The sequence below is a fragment of the Lagenorhynchus albirostris genome, chromosome 3 (genome assembly GCF_949774975.1).
Source record: "Lagenorhynchus albirostris chromosome 3, mLagAlb1.1, whole genome shotgun sequence".
Classification (NCBI taxonomy): Eukaryota; Metazoa; Chordata; class Mammalia; order Artiodactyla; family Delphinidae; genus Lagenorhynchus; species Lagenorhynchus albirostris.
Window position 1 is genome coordinate 97,825,247 of NC_083097.1, and position 23,548 is coordinate 97,848,794.

General features: G+C 34.9%; 1 protein-coding gene across 3 annotated transcripts in view; it reads left to right on the forward strand.

Annotated features, from left to right (window-relative positions):
• Positions 1–23,548, forward strand: part of DMXL1 (Dmx like 1) — a 124,030-nt gene that overhangs the window by 31,379 nt on the left and 69,103 nt on the right. For all 3 annotated transcript variants that reach the window (XM_060143458.1, XM_060143459.1, XM_060143460.1), the window contains exons 8-21: positions 3,604–3,793; positions 5,095–5,263; positions 8,431–8,643; positions 10,511–10,764; positions 10,872–11,556; positions 11,647–11,768; positions 14,461–14,550; positions 14,631–14,733; positions 14,874–14,993; positions 15,278–15,499; positions 17,665–19,350; positions 20,576–20,683; positions 21,804–21,973; positions 22,481–22,578. In XM_060143458.1, coding sequence (XP_059999441.1) covers positions 3,604–3,793; positions 5,095–5,263; positions 8,431–8,643; positions 10,511–10,764; positions 10,872–11,556; positions 11,647–11,768; positions 14,461–14,550; positions 14,631–14,733; positions 14,874–14,993; positions 15,278–15,499; positions 17,665–19,350; positions 20,576–20,683; positions 21,804–21,973; positions 22,481–22,578 — 4,230 coding nt within the window. The remainder of the gene's footprint in view (positions 1–3,603; positions 3,794–5,094; positions 5,264–8,430; positions 8,644–10,510; positions 10,765–10,871; positions 11,557–11,646; positions 11,769–14,460; positions 14,551–14,630; positions 14,734–14,873; positions 14,994–15,277; positions 15,500–17,664; positions 19,351–20,575; positions 20,684–21,803; positions 21,974–22,480; positions 22,579–23,548) is intronic.

Genomic DNA, 23,548 nt, shown 5'->3' on the forward strand with positions numbered 1-23,548 from the left:
GATGCCGTAAACTAGGTATTAGTTTAACCTACACATGCATGCACAAACACACCTGTTAGTACTTTTCTTTTTTCCTGTAGTCCTTGCAAGACTTGATAATCCTGTTGAATTTTTGCCTATATTTAGTAAGTTACAGAGCTATTGTATTACTTAAGTATAGGTAGAAATCCTTTTTGTTCCACATGGCCATTTTCAATTTGGCCACACTATGGATCAGTACAGGTTTTCCCTTATCTTTTTGTCCTCTGAGATGTCTTAAGCTGATCCATGGTAGCATACCTAGATCATTTGTTGACTTTAGTTTTGCTCTTCTGAGCCAGCAGAGTATACCTAGATTTTTAAAAAATTATTTTAGACGTTTTTTAGAGCAGTTTCAGATTCACAGCAAAGCTGAAGGGAAGGTACAGAGATTTCTCACATAATCCTGTCCCCCACATATGCACAGCCTCCCCCATTATCAACATCCTCCACCAGAGTGGTACATTTGTTACAGTTGATGCTTATTTCAACACATTATTTTCACTTAAAGTTCATAGTTTACTTTGTGGTTCACTCTTGGTGTTGTACATTCGATGGGTTTGGATAAGTGTATAATGGCATATATCCATCATTGTTATACCTAGACTTTTTTGAGCTATTTTGGAGTGCAGTAGTTACCATTCTTCCTACCTCAGTCCTACAGTCTAACAAAGCATAGGAGTAGGACACTGTAGGTACAGTGATGGTTCTTTTGTTAGAAGTATGTTTCACAGTTTTTGGGCCAAGGGAGAGTGGTGTGGGCAATCTGTATTGTTAGCAAAAGCACCTTTACTCCAGCTTCACTTTGAGAACTGTTGCTGTAGTACCTCTGAGATCATTGCCCACACGTATAAAAACGTGTTTAGAATAGAATGAGCTATGACAAATGTAAAGTAAAAATAGCTGTCATCACAAACTGTTAACCTTTTAGAACTATCAGAAGATTACATTATTTCGGAGGCTGATTTCTTCTTCTATTCCAGGTATTTTCATATGCAGCCAGTTAGACCACCAGAATACTAAAAATGAGGCTTGTGAAATATTTTATCTTTTGAGAGAGGACAGTCACATCTACTTCTGACCTAGTTCACTTAGTGTTGGCGAAAGTGATCACGGTGGATACAGAGGCAGTACCTTAAACTGGGGCATTACGAATGCCCAATGACAGCAAAAAGGCATATTAAGGGGTTTTTTTTGCCCTGCTTATTTTATCTCTTATCAACTAAATTCTGCAACATAGGGAGCTGATACAGAGCTAGACTTTTCTGTTAGTTACGGCATCTTTTCAAGGTTTCCAGAATTTCATTTTTGGATCCATTTCATTAAAGAACCAGCTAATCTCCCTTAGTTCTTTTAGTTTTCATTTTTGTTTCACCAGCTGCCTGCAGATATATAGTGGGAAGGCTGACCCTTTCTCATGAGGATGAAAGAGATCCCATCAAAGACCATTATCCTTTCTGATATGGAATCTTAAAATTAAGATGCTTAACCAGATGGTAATACTTTATATAAAGGGCCTGCTGGCTTGAGAGAGAAGAATGGGGAAGTGTTTGTAATGAGCATGTACTTCTTTACAAGTTAAAAATTGGTGTATGTAGGACAGGTTAGGAGGTCTGGTTATATCCCCCTAAAACGTCCAAAAGTTGGTTCTACATAACTAGTTTCAAAAGCATCTTAGCCTTTTGTTGCATCAACATAGGGCAGCTAAATAAAATAAAATTAAAAAAAAAGATAGGACAGCTGTTGCAGACACTTACCCATCACATGGTTGCCCATATAAGGTCATTCATTTATATATATTTTTATATATATATATATTTTTTTTGGTTGGGAGGGAGAGTGCTATACCTGAATATGATATGCTTATTGGAGAGAGAATAAGATACCTTGATGAAGTGAGGAAGCGGGGAGGTATTGCCTGAGCAGTGCCTCAAATACATCTGGATATTTCTTCTATGCCATGCTTATATTACCTGCCAGCTGTTTGTAAGGCGTGGCATTATTTGTAAGGCGTGGTATCCTGAAGAGAGTCATCTGGGATCGAAGCCCTGTCCATGCTTCTGAGTTTTGCAACTTTTTAGCTTGCTTTGTTGGTCTTGCCTAAGTTCTGTACCTCTCCTGATTGCTGTCTGTTCAGGCCTTTAGTTTCCTATCTTCTGCTCTTTCTTTATAAGCCTTCCCATTCTGCCATTTACTGATTGGCACTGTGAACCTTGAACTTCCATATTGCCTTTTTGTATTTTCTTCTGTTTCTGTTTATTTTTAATCTCATTGCTACTGCTTGTGTGTATTTAAATGTACTAGAGAGAAACTAAGAGAGGGAAGGAGGGGAGGAAAAGGTCAGAGGGAGATAGAGGGAAAAAGAGGGAGAAAAATGAAGGAGGAAGAGGAGGGAGAGGCATAAGGCTGGGGAAAGGAAGGAGAAACAGAGGGTTTGGAAAGGTAAGAAGAAGGAGGGGCCCTAGGAAGGGGGTAGCGGTGAGAGGTAGGAGAGGTGGAAAGGGAGGGTGGGTTGGAGAACGTGAGAAGCAGAGAATTATAGGAGAAAGCAGAGGGAGAGAAGCCCAGAGAGTAGATGGAAAGGGGAGAAAAGTAGGGGAGTATACACAGAGGGGGAGGGGAAGGGAGGGAGGTGTTAAAACAGAGGAGGGAATCTGAAGGAGAGAGCTACCAAGACAAAGCAAGCTGTTCTCCCTTTTCTTCCCCTTTGCTATTGTTCTTAAATCAAGTAGATACGTTTGTTTTAAAAAGTGACTACTACGGAATATTTTAATTTTTTTCTTTAACTTACTGGGTTACTTGATAGAAACCTTCTACTTACTGATTGTTCTCTTTTAATCAGATATGTTTGAATAAGTGTCTGTTATAGGATATTGCAACTTTTTTTTTTTTTTAATTTCCTGGGTTATCCAGTAGAAAGGTAGTCTTTGTTAATAGGGTTTCAGCCTTTGAGCTCTTGATGCTTATGGGGTTTATTAACATATATGTAATTGTTTTGTTATTATTTTGTGGGGTGGCAAGACAGTAAATTCACTGAAAGTCAAAAATGACTAATGAAGGAGGTGGCTAAAAAATCATGAATTTTTCTATTGCACTTGACTGCTTTTGTCATATGTTAGGCAAGGAAAGAGTAAGTGTACTGGTTACTTTAGCTTATTAGTGACAAGTGCATGTACCTTTACAGGAAGTAAAAATGAAGCATTGTGAAATAATTCAAATAAACATCCACTGAATAAATCAGAAAATTTTAATAGAAGAAGTCAGGTTTTTTCCTTGTTTATTAACTGAGCAAGTATGGTATGATTTCACTTTTTGTTCTTTAGATGTAAGAAGAATCTTAGACTACTGAAACAGGAACTACTGAGTTCCAGGCAGAAAAGAATAGGTTAGCAAGCATTTGCTGTGATGAAATCAAATACCCAACTCAGTTGTAATGGCTTTGACTAAATACATTACATAAATGTATATTGACATTTTCTTCATTGATACCTTAGTTGTGTGCATTTAAATAATTATAGAAACATTGTAGAATGTGATACTGTGGGAAATTTATACTTTTGCCTCTAAAATCTTTTTATTCCTTAGGGCTTCTGTATGTAATGTACTGTTGACTTGCTGCAAAGATAACATATGTCGTCTTTGGGTAGAGACATTTTTACCAAATGATTGTTTGCTCTATGGAGGTGACTGCAGCCATTGGACTGAACCAATTAATTTAACAAATAACTTCAAGAGAAATGCTTCCAGTAAAGAACGAGTTCAGAATGCTTTAGATGTGAGTGTTTTTGTTAGATGTTATTTCCTACAAGTTTTAAAATCTTTCGTACGTGGCCTTTTTTGTAACATTCATCTTAATTAATATTCAAAGTCATGGATAGTTATGAAAAAACATATATGTCTTAGGAAAACAGTTCTGAGAAGATTTTCGGGTGTTTTTGGGTTCAACAAGTTTTCTTAAGGATTTTGTCTAGCATAAAACTGCCTATAATTACAAAGTTAACCTTAGGTTAACTGATGATAACAAAAGGATGATTATACTTGACTTAGCTAAAATAACGTAAATTAAGATCTGAGAATGCAAAGATTTGACAGTAAAAATAATTTATTATTTTTCTTTCTTTAGAGCTTGGGGTGTTCGTCCTGTCATAATTACAGGAATGATTAGAGTAGTTTATCAGATTCTGTTCTACATTTGTTATCTTCCAAATCTCCAAGAACTTGAATTATTTACCTTACTAATTACTGTAGTATGGAAAGTAAAAGCCAGTTTATGGTGTTGGGGGTAATTCAACATAGACTAGTTAACACAGATTCTTCTTATTATTTTCTTAATATTGAAAACAAGAAAGTGACCTAAAAATGATTTATCTTTGAATGTTTTGTATGAATATGGAACCACTATTTCTCAAATTTAGATAGTATTCTAGTGACACAGAATATCATTAAGTATATATTGTGTAGAGACTCAACCACTGATAGAATGGTTATGTGTAATAATAGTTGAAAGAAGTCCTTGACTAGGAATCTGAAGACCTTTGTTTCACTTTTAGATGACCTTGTGTTCTCTATAAACTATTTTATCATATGAAAGATGAGAATAACAATATTTGCATTGTCTGCTTTATGGGTCAAATGAGATGATCTCTGTGAAAGTGCTTTGCAAACTATGAAATATCATCCTAATGTATCATGGTAGTTTTATTCAGTGCTTTGTGGTCATAGGAAGTAAACTGAGGATACAAAGAGAACAGTATACATAGGGACATCATTTTCCACACACATATTGTAAACTTTTTTAAGTTTAGGAAGTTAATTCTCAGAAAATATTAAATAAAAATTTGAAGTATTGTGTGATGGTTAAAAGAAGAGTCAAGCAGTTTAAGTTCCAGGCTTATTCCAGGTTTCAATTTTGCTGTACAAAAATACTGCAAGATATTTGTACATATAAACTTATCTGAAATAGGATATATGTACTATCTAACAATCATTATGTAACCTATACATATATGCTTATGACAATACAGGCATTAGTTTTACTTTGTTTTGCATTGCTTGACTTTGTTTTTATTCTCACAGGTAAATCTGAAACATTTTCGTAGAGGTCGGAGGAGATCACTTGCACTTGTAGCACATACTGGATACCTGCCACATCAGCAAGATCCTCATCACGTTCACAGGAACACTCCACTGCATGCCAATGCACTTTGCCACTTTCATATTGCAGCCAGCATCAACCCAGCCACGGGTAATAAAGCACTGTTCAGAAAATGTTTTTCAAATTGATTGATTTTTATAACCAATAAGTTATACTTTTACTTTTTTAATAAGTAAAAAATTGTAGGTGACTTCCTTAGCTAACTTTTCATTTTAGCCAGCTCACTGATTATAGAAAAAGAAGGTTTTATTTACTTGTTTGCTTCTTAAGTCTGTGATTTGGTCTGTAATTTTAGATCTTGATAAGTCATTGAGATTCTGTACTAGTTTATTCAAACGTTGAGATTTGAGCTAATACATAACAAAGAGGTTAACACCTCAGAGTAGTATTATAATTATTGTATAGTTGTTCAAACGAAACCAATGTGTTTCGTACTTGATCTTTGGAGCCATTTCAGAAATAGGGCAGAAATATGTAGAAATTATAACTGGAAGAATTAAGAAGCTTATCACTGTAGTCAAATAGGTACTATGAAACAGACTGAAAGATCTAGAATACCTGGGTTTATCTATGAATTTGAAGACTGAAGTGTTTATCATTTTAGTAAATATTTTCTGTGAGTTTAAAAACCAAGTGGTCACAGTTGGGGGCATTTAAAGTGGAACCTTAGAATATTACTGGGAAAAAAGTTAAAAATAATATTTGCACATGATAAATGCCATCTGTATAGGAAGTGTAAAGTAAAATCCTCCTTTTACCTCTATTCTACCCTAGTCTTCCTTCCCAGAAGATAACCACTGTTGATGAGTTTTTATGTATTTTGAGATATTCTTAAACATAAATTAAGCATAACCTATTTCCATATAACACACTGGATTGTATTCTTCAAGAAACATAGCAATAAATACAGTCCATTAGTTACTTGAATCAAAGTGAGAAGTACTTTGATAAGTTAAAAAGTGCTGAGATACCTGTGGTAGGAATAAAGAGGATTTGCTGATTTTTTAAATTTTATATGGTTAACAACAGTCCCAGCTCTAAAAGAATCCAAAATCCATGAGCCATGAAAATGTAAATGGGAGAATATTGAATTATTTTTATTAAAAAATTGTTTTATTACCTTATCAAAAAATGTACATTGTCAGTGCTTATAGTATCCAGAGGCAACTCTAGGTCAGTGGAATAATTTTGAAAGTCTTTGCTGAGTAAAGGACAATATTTTGAGAATAAAGAAAGCTTGAATTCTCACTTTAATGGAAAAGGCTGAGGTATTATGAAAAAAATAAACCCTAAGTTCCTGTGTAACATCTCCCTGACTACCTCCGATAAGGAAAACTCTAAAACCTTTCTTTAGATTGTGGGTCCCTAAGAAAAATTCATACATGTAGGGCAAATCAAAGCAAAATAATAATATTAGGAGCTATATTAGATCTTGTGAAAACTCCTTTCCCTAAATTAGGTCTGTTAGAATGACTTTCCTGCAAGGCCCAACTCAGATATGGCTTCACTTATTTGTCCATCAATGGAAAATGATAAAGGAGAGGAGTTCATAATAGTGTGTTCTCTTAGTTCTAGTTCTTACACGCTTTCCATGAAGATTTCTCATAAAAAATGACTTTATCAGATTCTTTGGGTGAGGTCAGGAGGCAAAGGAAATGTGAGTATCTTTTCAGCCAGAATGCTTCTGCTAAAAGTCAGCATAAGCCCCTAATTTTGTGTACTTTACAGCTAGGCCTGTGATCTACTTTAGGCATTGCTTATCTCTTCTGAGTTGATTGTAAGTTGAAAATCAGAAAATCCTACCCATTTAGTTTTCTTGGGGACACTCTTTCAAACCCTAACACTATTGTGTATCTACCTAGGAACAGTGGGATTGGCAGTTCAGCCTCTCAAGGGTTTTATTGGGTGTTTAGTCTGTGCCAGTATAGGAACTGGAGATAGTGGTAGGAACTGGAGATACAGTAGTGATCAAAACTGTGTGTTCCTTGCTCTTAGGAAGCATATAACTAGGTAGGAGATAGATAAATATTAATCAAATAATTATACTAATGAATATATAATAATAAACAGAGCACTTGGATTAGATAATATCCATCAACTCTTAGAACCCAACGCCAATAAGAAGGGACAGAAAAAAGATTCTTTTTTTAACATCTTTATTGGAGTATAATTGCTTTACAATGGTATGTTAGTTTCTGCTTTATAACAAAGTGAATCAGCTATACATATACATATGTCCCTGTATCTCCTCTCTCTTGCGTCTCCCTCCCTTCCACCAGGAAAAAGATTCTTCTATCCTTTCTTTTACCATTCATCCCCTATAATACTGTTCCTATGGGTGTCCATCAATAGAAGGTATTTGAACAAATACTTAAAATTGTTTATATTTCCTTTTAACAAAAATCAGTAGATTTGCTCTGGAGAAAATTATTTACCTTCCCTGAATCCATTCCAGCCTATAATGTTCAGCAGACACCAGCATGATCTAGATTTGGATTTTATTTAATAATGATAGACCAATTTTTCTTTACCTCTATTAAGTTAGGATTGTCATTTTTCACAATTTACTCTGAATTTGTACTTCAGTATACTTAGGAATGATTTCAAAAGTAATACCAAGGAACAATTTTTTGTAGCTGAGTTGGCTTGTCTTGAATGCTTTTCTTGAATATAAGGGAACCTCAGTTTCATACTTTCTAACTTCAATCTTGATGCTAATAAATAAACAGTATCTATCTTAGAATTAGGTAGGTCATGAAAAAAGTTAATATGAGGGTCTGTTAAGTAAAAGAAAGTTGTTGCTGTTGAGATAAACATATCACTGGTTCCTTTGACAACTTAATGATGGCATTTTTAATGGTAGATCAGGTTAAAATATATTTCTAACCAAAGTTTCTATACAAATTAAGAAGACTACCCTATTAACATGTCTGCAAATTATAGACATATTTCTTAATGAGAATATTTTTTAAAATTATAGAAAAAAATGTATATGTATGTATATATAAATAAGTTACGGTATATAATGTAGAATTTTATTTCCTTTACAGTAAGTGTATTAAATTTACCATGTAAGTCTGTTTTCATTAATAATAATTGTGTGAACCATTATACTGTGAGTCTTATTTATAGGTTAAATAAAATATATGGCAGAGGTTTAAAGATAAATGTAACAGTAAATAATAAAAATAAGAGACATGGATGTTTTATATGCTAGCATAATAGAAATTTTAATATTTTTTTGTTGTTCTTTATAGACATTCCACTTCTTCCTTCTATTACGTCTCTGAGTCTAAGTGAAAATGAAGAGAAGAGTGGACCTTTTGTGGTACACTGGCTAAACAATAAAGAATTGCATTTTTCTTTGTCCATGGAAGTCTTTTTACAACAACTTAGAAAAAGTTTTGAGCAACCATCTTCTGAGATGAGTGTAGAAGACTCTAATCAGGCAGATGTAAAATCTGATGAAGGTAAAGCTTTAAGAAGGATAAAAATTATAAAGTTTTATTTAAAATAGCAAAGATTTTTATATTATGGTAACACCAGCTACTGTTAGAAATAACCTTCAAATTGCAGTGGCTTAATACAAATTTGGACTAGCTCATTTAATAATCCAATGTAGATGTTCCTGTTCCAGGTGGCTTCTTTCCTGATGATGATATAGGGACTTAGACTTCTCCATACTTATGCTTCTGTCAGCCACTAGGGTCTTGCTACTTAGAGGACTATCTGCAGACTAGCAGCATTGTCATTATTAGGAATGTACAATCTCAGGCTCCACTTGGAGCTACAAGAATCTGTAATTTAATGAAATTCCCGGATGAGTTATATGTATATTAAAGTTTGAGAAGCAGTACACTAGGGCCTTAAGGTTTGCATTCAGCCTCAGTCAAGTAGAGAGAGAAATCAAAAATGTTTTTGTTATTTGTTTTAATTACAAGATTGCACGTTTCCCTTTAAAAAAAATTTAAATTAAACAATACAGGAGTGTATAAAGTTTCCATATTGTTAAGTTTGATGAGTGTCCTTCCAGATTTATTCTTTTCTATGCTCACACAAATATATGCATAAAGGTAGTTTTTTTAAAGAGTTGTACTATGGGAGTTCATTTTTCAATGAAAATAGTGTGCTACAGCTTGCTTTTTAAATTCAGTAACAGGCACTTTTCTTTCTCATTTTTAACAGCTCCTGAGTCAAGAGACTCAAGAGAAAACTTAAGCATTTTTTCTGATGATAGCCATTTAAATTGATTTAAATTGTTTTTCACTATATACTGATAATGGTAGAGTAACACATCTCTTCATCTTTGTGTGAATTTTTCTGTAACGTAGATTCCTAGATGGGGAATTAGCATAGTGTATAAGCATTTTTAAATTTCAATAAGTTCTGTCAGATTACCCTCTAGTAATGTTTTACCAGTATATGTTCCCTCTAAGTATATGCAGATATCCTTTTTTCACATCCTTGCCAACACTGGATCTTTTTATTTTTTGGCCGTTGATATGGACAAAATGGTGTCTTGTTTTACTTTGAATTTTCTTGAGTTAAATTGAGCAGAATTATGTTAACCCTTCTGTGGTTTGCCTCTTCGTGCCTTTTGCCTAATTTTCTGTTGAGTTATTTTTCTTTTTCTTAATGATTTTGTGTCTTGACTAATTTTTAAAATCTGGTAAACAAGCTAACATTTTTTGATAGTCTCTTAAGAAAGGCTTTGTATTCCTAACGAGGAATAGGGGCTTGGATGTAGAGGTCAGAATATACATATTTATTTGAATTAATAAGTTGGCATGTGTTGAAGGAAATCTGGAAATTAGGCACTATAAAATGTATTTCTTTAAAATAGTTTCTTTAAGGTGTCATATCAGTTATAAATGCTTACACCTAGAGGATGGCTAGTGTGGTTGACTTAGGTTTTATGAATCTGACATAATGAAGAAAGTACAAATTACATTCCAATAATATATTTTAAAAATTCAGCCTAATTTCAACTCCCTCATGTTAACATGAGCAAAACTAGGGTCCAGAGAAGTACTGTGTCTTACTTCTAAGTAGTTACTTGTGGTACATCTGGGTTTGGAAACCAGTTTACCTACTTTCCAGTCTAGTATTAGTCCTTCTACTAATAATCCACTGAATCAGCCTTATAGGCCTTCTGAGTACTGAGTTAACTCCGTGGCCTTATATTCCTGGAGCAAAGTTATTTTTTAAAGGGAACCCCATTTCTTGTTTATATGAAAACTTATGTTTTTCATTTTGAATGCATTTGTAAAGATATTTCTTAATTTTTAGTAATAGCTTGATTGTATTTACTTGGTTCATGAACCCTTTTGCTTATAGAGATCGATGACGGTATTGATGATCTGAAAATAAATCTTGAAAAGAAGGAATTGGGCAATGATAAATTGGTACCAAATTCAAGTTCTGTACCATTACCATCAGCTGCCATTGATCATCAGATTGAAGTACTTCTGTCTGAATGGAGTAAAAATGCAGACATGCTATTCAGTATTCATCCCATGGATGGTTCTTTGCTGGTTTGGCATGTGGATTGGCTGGATGAATACCAGCCTGGTATGTTTCGTCAAGTACAGGTATTATTTTTATGATCTCTGGAGAGCTACTTGTTAAATGTGGGTACTGTTTTGTAAAACCTCTTTATATAATTTCATGAATTCTAATGCTACTTTCTTACTTCTAGGTGTCCTTTGTTTCCAGAATTCCTGTAGCTTTCCCCACAGGTGATGCAAACTCTCTCTGTAAAAGCATAGTGATGTATGCCTGTACCAAGAATGTTGACTTGGCTATTCAGCAAGGGAAACAAAAAACTTCCAGCCTGACACGTTCCACATCAATGCTTATATCTTCTGGTCACAGTAAATCAACTAATAGTTTAAAATTAAGCATCTTTACCCCTAATGTTATGATGATTTCAAAGCATGCTGATGGCTCCCTGAATCAATGGCTTGTCAGTTTTGCCGAGGAATCTGCCTTTTCTACAGTTCTCAGTATTTCCCACAAATCCAGATATTGTGGTCATCGCTTTCATCTTAATGATTTAGCTTGTCACTCAGTATTACCATTATTGCTGACAACGTCACACCATAACGCATTAAGGACACCAGATGTTGATAACCAAAAGGAACCTTATGGTGCTGTGAATATTGAAGAATGTTCTTTGGCACAACAGAATAAAAGCATTATTGACATGGCCTTTCAGGATCCCAATGCAGTTTACAGTGAGCTTATTCTTTGGAGAGTTGATCCAGTTGGGCCATTGTCTTTTTCTGGAGGTGTTTCTGAGCTTGCCCGGATTAATTCTCTCCATGTTTCTGCATTTTCCAATGTGGCATGGCTGCCCACTCTTATACCCAGTTATTGTCTAGGTAAGGATTCTGATTTTTATTTAAGAACTTGAGATTTTCTGACATTATTGCTTAAGGGTTAAATTTCAAATGTTTTTAAAATACATCTAGGTGCATACTGCAACTCTCCTAGTGCATGCTTTGTAGCAAGTGATGGACAATATCTGAGATTATATGAAGCAGTTATTGATGCCAAGAAACTTCTATATGAGCTTTCCAATCCTGACATTTCTGTAAGTAAATGGCTTTTGAAGCTAAGAATATAATATGTTTTTAGATACTTTATACTTATTGGGCATGTTCTAGAATTGTGACATATAATTTGTAATAAAATGTATATTTTTTAGTAATTTTTTTCACATTTTACTCTTACAGTGATTCTAACCTCCTTTAAAAAGAAACCATATCTTTCATTCATTCCAAAAGTAGAGTCTAGTGTCCTACAATATGTGTTTCTGTTGTACTTTTTTTTTTTTTTTTTTTTTGCGGTACGCGAACCTCTCACTGCTGTGGCCTCCCCCGCTGCGGAGCACAGGCTCCAGACACGCAGGACCAGCGGCCGTGGCTCACGGGCCCAGCCGCTCCGCGGCATGCGGGATCCTCCCAGACCGGGGCATGAACCCGCGTCCCCTGCATCGGCAGGTGGACTCCCAACCACGTGCCACCAGGGAAGCCCACTGTTGTATTTCTTTGCTCAGAGATAAATGGGGACTACTGACAGTATATGGAATTATGTTGGTTCATCTGCAGGTTTTTTTCTAGGCAAGGGAAGCTGAAATAACAGGAGTGGAATTTTAATCTTAACCAAGAGGAAAGAGCTTTCAGCTTGGTTGCACTACAGGCAGGAGTTTTTTCAACACCATTGCAAAGCTTTTGTCTTATGACAGAGGGCACTTGTTCCTGTGCCCAACTAATAGCAACCCACCATCTGCATTGTCTCAGCACCTCCAAAAGCCAGTATTTCCATTCTTTTGGTTTTTGTGTTTTTAAATATGCCCTGAGGTAACTTTCAGCCATACTGAGCTTCCTGTTTAAGAGAGTCAAACTGTCCTCTCAACCATCAATTAATGTCTTTGTTAATGCTCTGGTTACAGAATTGCATAGGTGTCAGTGGTCTGCTCCCATCTTGATTTTTCCCTGTTATTTTTATTGCATGGTTTTACAGAATACAAAGTTTTTCAAAACATATATAGTGTTAAATTAGAAACGTATATTTCTCGAGGGCCTTCTATTTTTCAGGAATTGTTTTAAGTGCTGGAAATTTAGATATGAGCAAAACAGACAAAAATCTAAGCTTACATTCTAGTGAAAGAATATAGAAAAAAGGTAAAAATATATTAATAAATACTTTGGAGAGAAACAATGTTGCAAAAGTAGTATGGAGTGCCAAGTAAAGTGCTGGTCGGGGAAAACCTCACAGAAGTGGTGCCATTTGAGTAAAGACCTGAAGGAGATAAAAGAGCTACCTATATCGATATGTAGAGGGAAGAGTATTTCAGGAAGAGCCAGTGTAAAGATCCTGAGGCCAGAGCATGTTTGGTATGTAAGGAACATCAAGGAGGCCATTGTGGCTGGTGCAGAATAAGTGAGATGGAGAGTAGTCAAAAATAAAATCAGAAAGTGAGCCTGGCCAGATTGTATTGAGAGTAACTTTGACTTTTACTCTGAATGACATAAAAACTAGTGAAGAGAATGACAGTGATATGATCTGACTTAGGCTTTAAAAGGATCACTCTGGTTGTTATATAGATTAGACATGGGAAGCAGAAGTGTTATCAGAGAGAACAATTCAGGAAGCTATTACAGTAGTCTAGGAAAGAATCAAAGGGGTTTAGAGTGGTAGGAAATGGTGGTGATAAAGATGCTAAGAATTGGTCAAATCTGGATGTGTTTTGAACATTGAATAGTAAGGATTGGACTGGATATGGGGTTTGTGTGACAAAAAGAAGATGACTCCCAAAGTTTGCCTTGAGATGAGAAGTATAAATAGCAGTTTTTGGGGGTTTTTTTTGGCCACGCTGCCTGCCATGTGAGATCTTAGTTCCCTGACCAGGGATTGAAGCTGTGTTCCCTGCATTGGAAGTGTGGAGTCTTAACCAGTGGACTGCCAGGGAAGTCCCTAAACAGCAGATTTTGAGGAGCAGGGAGATTCAAGAGCCGGGCTTTAGACATGTTAATTTTGAAATGCCTGTTTGATATCCAAGAGATCTAGTAAGCTAGTCTCTGGAGTTTTGAGGGAGGCCTGGTCTGAAGATAGAAAATAAGTAGTTGTCAGAATATAAAGTTGTGGAGCTGAGTGAGATCACTGAGGGAGAGACTATAGCTGGAAAGTAGAAATGATAGGAGGATTGAACCCTGGGGCATTCCATTGCTAAAAGTGAGGTGAGCGTGGTGTATAATGGAAGCCAAAATGAAGAAAATTATTTCCAGGAGGAAGGAGTAATCAACAGAATCAAATGCTGCTGATGGATCCAGTATGATGAACATTGAATTTAACAACGTGTGCTTGACTAGAGCAGTCAGGAGATAAGTGGCTCAAGAAATCAGCATATGTAAATAGTATGTTAACTTGTTTCTTTAGCTTTCTTTGTCAAAATTAATGCTTAAAAAACCTTGATTCTTAGAACATTTCCATGAGATTGAAGTCAGTCTTTCACACTTATAAATATAAAATACTTTTTTCCCCTTAACAATTACCAAGCATTGCTTTTGGTTTTCTCTGCACCAGCTGAGCTGTAACTCTCTTCATTCCTGTGTAATTGCTTTGTAAAATCGTAAAATGTTTATAATGAAAAGGACTTGTGAATTTATTTAGTCTCACCTGAACTTATTTATTATTTGTCTGTTATGCCTGAAATTTTATGTCATTTGTTACTATTTTTTTTAATTGTTTAATAAAGGAGATATCCATTTTTTCAAAAACAGAAATATGTTGGTGAAGTGTTTAACATCGTAAGTCAACAGTCAACAGCCAGGCCAGGATGCATTATTGCATTAGATCCCATTACCAAACTTGTAAGTATTATTTTTCTGGCCACTTAGCATTAGGTAAATAATATGTATGTCAACTTACATTGGTATTTATTTACATTCAGCAAGGCAGAAAAACCCAGCTGCTTCATGTTTTTCAAGAAGACTTCATTTTGAATAACCTTGAGAAGAAAAGACTAGGAAAAGACAGAATATTATCTGATGCAGGTAAAGAAGAATTTTTCATGAAATGAGAAATAAAATGTAGAGTATGTTAGGCAAAGATAAATTGATATAATATTTATATAATATATAAAGTTATCTCAGCTTTCCATGTTAGTAGTGAAATACACCATTTATACCAACAGGCAGCTCACCTAATGAATTTTCGGAAAAATTCTACCTAATTGTAATAGAGTGCACCCAAGACAACCGTTCATTGTTACACATGTGGAATTTGCATTTGAAGTCCATTCCTGTCTCATTGGGTGAGTTTTTTTTTTTTAAACTTTAAGTAGGCTTAGGTTAACAAATTATATATGGTTAGATAGTTCAGTGGATATTTTTTAAAGCTGTTTTTATTGAGCGAGGATAATTATAGTTTATTCTGTTAATTAAGAAAAAAATTTTCTGATTTTCTTGCCGTAAAGAATCATATTAATATGTTAACTTTTTTGTCTTTTATAAGGTGGTTTTGGATTATAAAATGTAGCAATTGTAATGTTTATAGGGTTTCTCTCCCAGTTTTTGGTTCTTTTTTTATGTTTTATAGATGAAAAAGTAGATACAAAAATATCTGAAGCAGTTTGGCAGCCAGAAGAACATTATTCTTCTTCTCCAGAGAAGATCTTATCCCCTTTTTCACAGAAGTATCAGGCTTGCAGAGCAAATCTCCAGAGTACCAGCAAGTTGACTTTGTCTTCAGAAATGGTTTATAGCCAAGAGTTGCATTTGCCAGAAGGAGTTGAGATAATAAGTGTTAAGCCATCAGCAGGTTTGTAAATTTTGTAAAAGGAGACTAATCAAACTTCATAATGCATGAGTATTTACTGTGTATTTAAAAATAGGTGCAAAAAAAAAAAAATAGGTGCAACTCCCAGTTTTAAAATCTACACAGAAACAGAAATAGAATATCTTTAAGTACCCTAAATTAAAAATTTAAATTTCTCATTACGTTTTCAGATGACTCTGGCATTTGTCAGCCAGTTGTGGTCTTAAATATTGATTTCCAAAACAAATTTTTATTATCCTTTTGTGAAGACAAAGCGAAAGTTTCCAGGGCAGAGATAATAATGGGGTGGCACCTTATTTGCCAACTTTGATAATGCTGGTATTGGCTGCCTGGAGCTCTGTGCTGTGAAGGATTCTAAGTGTGTAGTTCCTGATATATATATTTGTCATCCTTATCCTTAGGGCAGTGGTTCTCAAAATGTGGTCCCCAGACCAAAAGCATCAGCATTGTTTGGGAAGTTGTTAGAAATAATAATTCTTGGGCCACACCCTAGACTTACTAAATCACCAGCTGTGAGGTGGGACCCAGCAGTCTTGTTTTGACAAGCCTTCCAAGTGATTCCAGTGTACAAAAAAGATCAAAGTATCAACAGTATCATGAAAACCAAGACAAAAATCCATCTTTTTATCACCTAGTTCTTTCATTTTCATAGTCACAGTGTGGGTTTTTGGTCTTCTTTACTTGTCTATCACTTTCGACTAATTACTTTGAATGCTTTTCAGTTTGCCACATTATCAGGTACTTAATCTTTTCTAATTGGTGAAGTTAGCAGGAGTATTAACAGTGTCCTGATAACTTTTACATTCTGGGTTTTTTTGGTATATTTTAATAAAAGAGGCATCAATGCAAGGCAAGTTAAAGTTTGAAATAGAATGACTTTTGTATTGGCACAGTTTTAAGAGCTGTTATCCTTAGCCAGAACAGTATAATCTTCACTACTGAATTCTATTTAAAAAACTATATGGCAGATCTAAGAGAAACTGAAGATGTTTCTAAAAATAATCCTTGGCGCAAGTTGAGTTTGAAAGAAAAGAGAAGTCCTAGGGCAAAGGAAAAAATTTGTTTTGTTTGGCAAAAACAGTAGCATGTGATAACAGCTTTTTTTCCTAGTCTTGAGAATTTTTTTTTTTAACCAAGACTTTTGGGAAGGGTAAGCTCTTTATTCTCTGTTCAGTTCAGAGAAACTAATAGACAGTGTTAATTGTGTCCTTATGCAGTACTGCTAAGTCCTTGAGGACTTAAAGAAAAACTTATGTTGAAATATGCTTTTAAAATATAATAAATGTTCTGTATAACATTTCTGTATTACGATTAGCAGTTTATGTTTAATAGTCTAGGATAGGGATTGGCAAACTATGGGTCACCTACCTTTTTGTAAGTAAGTTTGATTGGAACGTAGCCACACCTATTTGTTTACTTTTGTGTATGGCTGCTTTGTTCTACACTTGTGGAGTTGAGTAGCTGCAACCGGGACTCTGTGGCTAGCAAAGCCTAGTTGTTACTCTTTGGCCCTTAAAGAAAAAGTTTGTCAACCCCTGATTTAGGAAATTAAGAGTATGTAATTACATTAAGCCCAAGCAAACATATGTCCCACTTAGGAATCTTCTCAGCGTCATTTATATGAAATACACTTCAATCGTGGAGGACTCTTTTAGTACTTAGGTAAGCATGAGCCATTCACAAAATTGTATTAAAAAATATTATAGAGAAGTAGCCAGTGAATATTGACAAATTTTTAAAAATGTATTGATATCTTTAAAGTGAGATTTATAGTAATATATAATGCTAACAAAGAGTTGTGAAAAGAATGCTGGATTGAAAACCAGGACTAGAATTTAGGTTTTCTAATTCTGCCTTAGTCTAGCTATTTGATTTAGGCATAAGATACTTACACATTTAGTCAAGAGTCCTTACTTATAAATTATTACGGAGTTCTCTTTCAGCTCTAGGTTTTGGTAATAATGTCCTTTTTATGTACCTTTTTGACGTCATTAAAAGCGTCTTACTGATCTTGCTGATCCTTAAGCTAAATATTGATTGTCATGTTGTTAACACTAGTTCATGCAAAAGACTAAAACCTTTAGTACAAGAAAACAGATTTATTTAACCAAATTTCACATTTTGTTACTGGATTATTTTTGTTTTAGGACATCTGAGTTCTTCTTCCATATATCCCATATGCAGTGCTCCTTATTTATTGGCAACTTCATGCTCAGATGAGAAAGTAAGATTCTGGAGATGTAGAGTAACAGCTGAAGAATCTGCCACTTCAAAGAATGGAGAAATGGATCTTATATACATTTGGGAAGAATGGCCGTTACTTATTGAAGATGGACTGCAGAGCAATAGTAGTATAACTGTACCCGGTAGGCCTATAGAAGTCAGCTGTGCACACACAAATCGTTTAGCAGTAGCATATAAGCAGCCTACGTCTAATAGTAGATGTTCTCAGGACTTTGTGATGCATGTAAGTATTTTTGAATGTGAGTCTACAGGAGGTTCATGCTGGGTCCTTGAACAGACAGTTCATTTAGATGAGTTAAATACAGTGTTGGATTCTGGCATTAGTATTGATAGTAATTTAGTGGCCTATAATAAACAAGAGGTATATTTATCCAGTAAAGAGAGTGTCACATCAAACACAAAGCATTTAGTTCACTTAGATTGGATGTCTAGAGAAGATGGTTCTCATATTCTTACTGTAGGAATTGGATCAAAACTTTTTATGTATGGACCCCTGGCTGGCAAGGTACAAGAACAGACGGGTAAGGAAAGCCTGGCATTTCCTCTCTGGGAAGGTACTAAAGTTGTGCCTCTTTCTAAATTTGTACTGTTACGAAGTGTGGACTTGGTTTCTTCTGTAGAAGGCTCTCCACCTTTTCCTGTTTCTTTATCATGGGTCCGGGATGGCATCCTGGTGGTAGGAATGGATTGTGAAATGCATGTATATTCCCAATGGCAGCCATCTTCTAAACAAGAACCTGTTACAACAGATTCATACAATGGGAGCACTCCATCTATAATAAGTTTAATAAAACAGAGTAACTCATCAAGTTCTGGATTACATCCTCCAAAGAAAACCCTGACTCGATCCATGACCAGTCTTGCACAGAAAATCTGTGGAAAGAAAACTGCGCTTGATCCTTCTGTGGGTATGGAAGATTCAGGTCTTTTTGAAGCAGCTCATGTTCTTTCCCCAACTTTACCTCAGTACCATCCTTTGCAGCTTTTGGAACTCATGGATCTTGGCAAAGTTCGGAGAGCAAAGGCCATCTTGTCACATCTTGTCAAGTGCATTGCTGGGGAAGTTGTGGCTCTGAATGAAGCTGAATCTAATCATGAACGCCGCTTTAGGTCTCTCACCATCAGTGCTAGTGGAAGCACTACTCGAGACCCCCAGGCATTCAACAAGAGTGAAAATACAGATTACACAGAAATCGATTCTGTCCCTCCGCTTCCTTTATATGCCTTACTTGCAGCAGATGATGATAGCTATTACTCATCCTTGGAGAAATCTAGTAATCAGAGTACCTTAAATAACTCAAACCAGTTGTCAAAAGAAAGTTATGATGAGCTTTTTCAGATGTCAGCTTTAACGACTGATAGTCATGTGTTAAAGACAGAAGAAGAAAATACAAAGCCCAGGGTTATTGACCTTTCACAATACAGTCCAACTTACTTTGGTCCTGAGCACGCTCAGGTTCTTTCTGGCCACTTACTTCATTCTAGTTTACCAGGACTCAGCCGGATGGAGCAGATGTCTTTGATGGCTTTAGCAGATACAATTGCAACTACCAGCACTGATATTGGAGAAAGCAGAGACAGAAGCCAAGGTAAAATTAAATTGGGTATAGGATTAGAGGAAAAATTGATGGTAATATTTTTACATATTTTTTTCACAGAAAATAATCTTAAATAATTTCTGTAAAAATGACAGCCATGAAGGTTTTTAAAATCATCATTGTTGCCTTCACAGTAGTTTTAACTTGAATATATATTATTTATCCCATAAATCATAGTACTCTGAGAAAGTACACAAAGATTCATTATGCCAAGTCATTTTTACCTGTCTACTTAATAATTTAGGAATCCAACTAATTGCTCTTGAGTTTAGCAAAAGTTAACATACTTAATAAATAATTACTTTAGAAACCCCAAAATAAAAGGTGCTTTCTCCTTTATTTGTTTTTCACATTGTAATAATTCACTGCTAATTTGGGTTTTTTAATATTGAGGTTTTAAAAAAATTAACATTAAGGTATACTCCTTCCTAGAATAGCAGCAAGCAAGCCTAATAAAATTAGGTCTTTTCCTCACCCAAAGAGCATTTTTTGTTTTTAATCTCCTGAGTTATGAATAAATTTGTAGAATTCCCATCAGATTTCAAATAAGATCTGATTAACAGTCTAGCCTTGTGCACCAGATATGTCAGTAGGATGCGCCCCTTAAAAGGAAAATGTGGGGTAAATTTAAGAAAAAAGAATAACAATAATAAAAATAAAAACTTTAAGAAAAAATAAGTTGGTCATGAATTGCGACATGAAATATTATTAGTAGATATTATGTTTTGATGTGACTGTATTACAAGTGTTTTATGTTTTTATTCATTTAAAGTAAAAATCAGGCCCCCTTACCATATAGCCATTTCTTCCAGTGTTAGCAGTTATTGGAATGGGTATGTGACTTGAATCAGTATGGATAATATTACAGGGAAGGTTAAACTATTTTAAAATTGAGTCACATTTAAATTAAAATATTCATGTCAGAGGAGATTATTATTAAAAATATGTCAGAGATCCTGAGTCAATTCATTCTCTTCTTTATTATTTTTTCAATTATTTAACGATACAACTTTTTTCTGTAATGTATAATTATATAGGAAAAAGAAATACTAGATAATATTTAGACTGATAACTTTTGTCAGTTTCACACAATGTTTTGTCCCTGTATTTGGTGCTGTGACATACCCTGCTTGCCAGAATTATTAGCATTTACTTGTGTTTTGCTAATGAAATGGGTTTTTACAAGTAAAAATACCTTTTTTTTTCTTTTTTATAGGTGGAGAAACTCTTGATGAATGTGGCTTAAAATTTCTTTTGGCTGTTCGACTTCATACTTTTCTTACAACTTCTCTTCCAGCTTATCGAGCTCAACTCCTTCACCAAGGTGATTTTGGCAATAATCTAGTAAAAGGAAGTAAGACGAGTAGAAGAGAGGCTTAAGAACATTTAAGTTCGTTTTTGCCCAGATATGATAATGCCAACAAGTTTGACACATTCTGAATTGCCTTAATTTATGTTAAAAATGTTTGCTTTCATCTCATCCTCTTTGCATAAAAATACTGGAGAGGGCTTCCCTGGTGGCGCAGTGGTAAAGAGTCCGCCTGCTGATGCAGGGGACACGGGTTCGTGCCCCAGTCCGGGAAGATCCCACATGCCGTGGAGCGGCTGGGCCTGTGAGCCATGGCCGCTGAGCCTGCGCATCCGGAGCCTGTGCTCCGCAGCGGGAGAGGCCACAGCAGTGAGAGGCCCGCGTACCACCAAAAAAAAAAGCTGAACGATAAACCCCACATGTGTGGACCAGTAGGTTGAGAGACTTGCTAATGTAAATGATGCTTTATAAATATAAAAGTATCTTATTAATATAGTGATTATGGGGTAATAAAAATTATTATGTGCTAGGTACTATCCCAGATGCTTTAACTATATTATTTCTTTTAATTCTCACAACAATGTAATGAGGTAGGTGCCATGATTATTCACATTTTGTAAATAAGAAAATTGAGGAATCAAGAGGTTAAGTAGCTTGCCCAAAGTTATATAGTTAGTTAGGGTAGAGCTAGAATTTAATTTATGCATTCTGATTCCAGAGTTTTTGCAGTCTTAAGTTCTGTTCACCAGCTGTACTGTCTCCTTGGTGCTTTTTTGATTCCATGGAATTAAATCCACACAACAAATGTTGACCAAAGGATGTCAGACATACTAGAGAATAGAAAGACTCAGCACAGTGGCATTTGCCCATAAGCGTTTTTCCTTATCTTTTTAAAAAACTATCTTTTAATTATAGAAAATATATGCTCATTGTAGAAAATATTGATGTGATGATTGAGTTACTTGGAGAAGCAAGAAAAAAGACCCATATTCCCTCCAACCCCAAACAGTTATAACTCTGTGAGTCTTACATAAACTTTTAGGCATTTTATTGCAACTATGGAACACACATTTCTGATCATCATTATATAATCATATTTATTTTCTTATAAACATTATTTTTGATATTTCTTCAGGCCTGTCTAGTAGTCATTTTGCCTGGGCCTTTCATTCAGTAGCAGAAGAAGAACTGCTGAACATGTTGCCAGCAATGCAGAAAGATGATCCCACATGGTCTGAACTTAGAGCTATGGGTGTGGGGTGGTGGGTCCGGAATACCCGCATCTTACGCAAATGCATAGAAAAGGTGAGTGTTTTATTTTGGTGTAAAAATGAATTAATATATATTGCATGTTTATTTACATGATATTCCATATTTCCTCTCCTGTTACTCTTTTTTTTTTAGCAGTAAAATGCTTTTAAATAGTCTTTATATTTCAAAATAGCATAATTTTTAACAATTTATATTCTAATTCTTAAATTGCTAGTTGATATATTAGCATTTTTTATTGATATATACAAAATAATATATATACACATTTAGGAAAATAAAACAGTACAGAAGAGCTTGCAATGAAAAGTGTAGTCCTGTTTCCATCTCTGTAATCTTGGAGGCCACCACCATGATTACTTTTGTAATTATAAAATAAATTAATAAATTTACATATACATGTGTGTGTTCATACACATATTTTTTAGTTTATTGAACATTTAAGTAGAGAATGTATGACAGTCTCGTATATGAAGGAAAGTATTTGTTTATTTAATTAAAAACTGTTACCGTGAAATTTTGACCAATATTTTCTAATTATAGGTAGCCAAAGCAGCCTTTTATAAAAAGAATGATCCTTTAGATGCTGCCATTTTTTACCTTGCAATGAAAAAGAAAGCTGTGATTTGGGGATTATATAGGTAGGTGAAAAAACTGCTTCAAAATGAAAAACTTTCCATAGAGTATGAAGTAAAGATTTGTTGTTCTTGTTAGTGTGATTCATGTGGATTCTTAGTTATTTTTGTATTTAAGAGATTTCATGTGAAAGAAGCCCAGGTTACAGAGCAGAAGAATCTTGATGAGGTCACATTAGCGTTTTTTAGGTTTATCAGTCCAGAAAAACATTTTTTTTTTGCTTATTTTAATAACTTCTCATGATGCTCCTGTAGAACAAAAACTAAACCAGAAACTTTATCTGGAATGGGGAAGAAGATGAATTGGTGGAGCTTTGAAGATACATCTACCCTCTGCCCTATCAAGGAGCTCTTGGACCAGGCTATTCTTCCAAACCACCCTCTTGCTAAGGGCCCTGACCCCATTCTTGAGCTAGAGTCATTTAGAATTTTTCTCTTTCACTTGTTCTCAGCTAGACTTGGTGAGCGTGATCGCCATAAATAGTTCATTATTCGTTTGGGGTTCAGTTCTAGATATATCCATATGATCAGCAACCGTTGGGGGAAAATCATGGTATCAATCAGTTGTAAGAGACTAGATCTTTTAGGATTGTTTTGCTTCGGGACAAATTCCTTGGATTTTTATCATCAAAGTCATCTTCAGGTGGGCAGTGGGGCTAAAGGCAGTTGATTAAGTTTAAATGGTAAAATAGCACAGAAGTTAATGTAAATTATATATTTGTATAGATTTAAAAAGAATTTTTCACAGTGCTGTTAATGTAGTTTCTTCATAGTTTGAAAGAATGTTTTCAATAATCTCTGAAATTTATATGGAAAAGTAAATGTTGACCATAAATGCTATTTTTGCTCAGAAAAGCAGCAGATGTATAGTAATTTATGAACTGGTAAATGTTTCTTCTGAGTCTTAACTTTTAAGTGGCTAACTTCATAACAATTGGTTTTGATGTAGAAGCATTATATTCCGAAATTTTCAAAC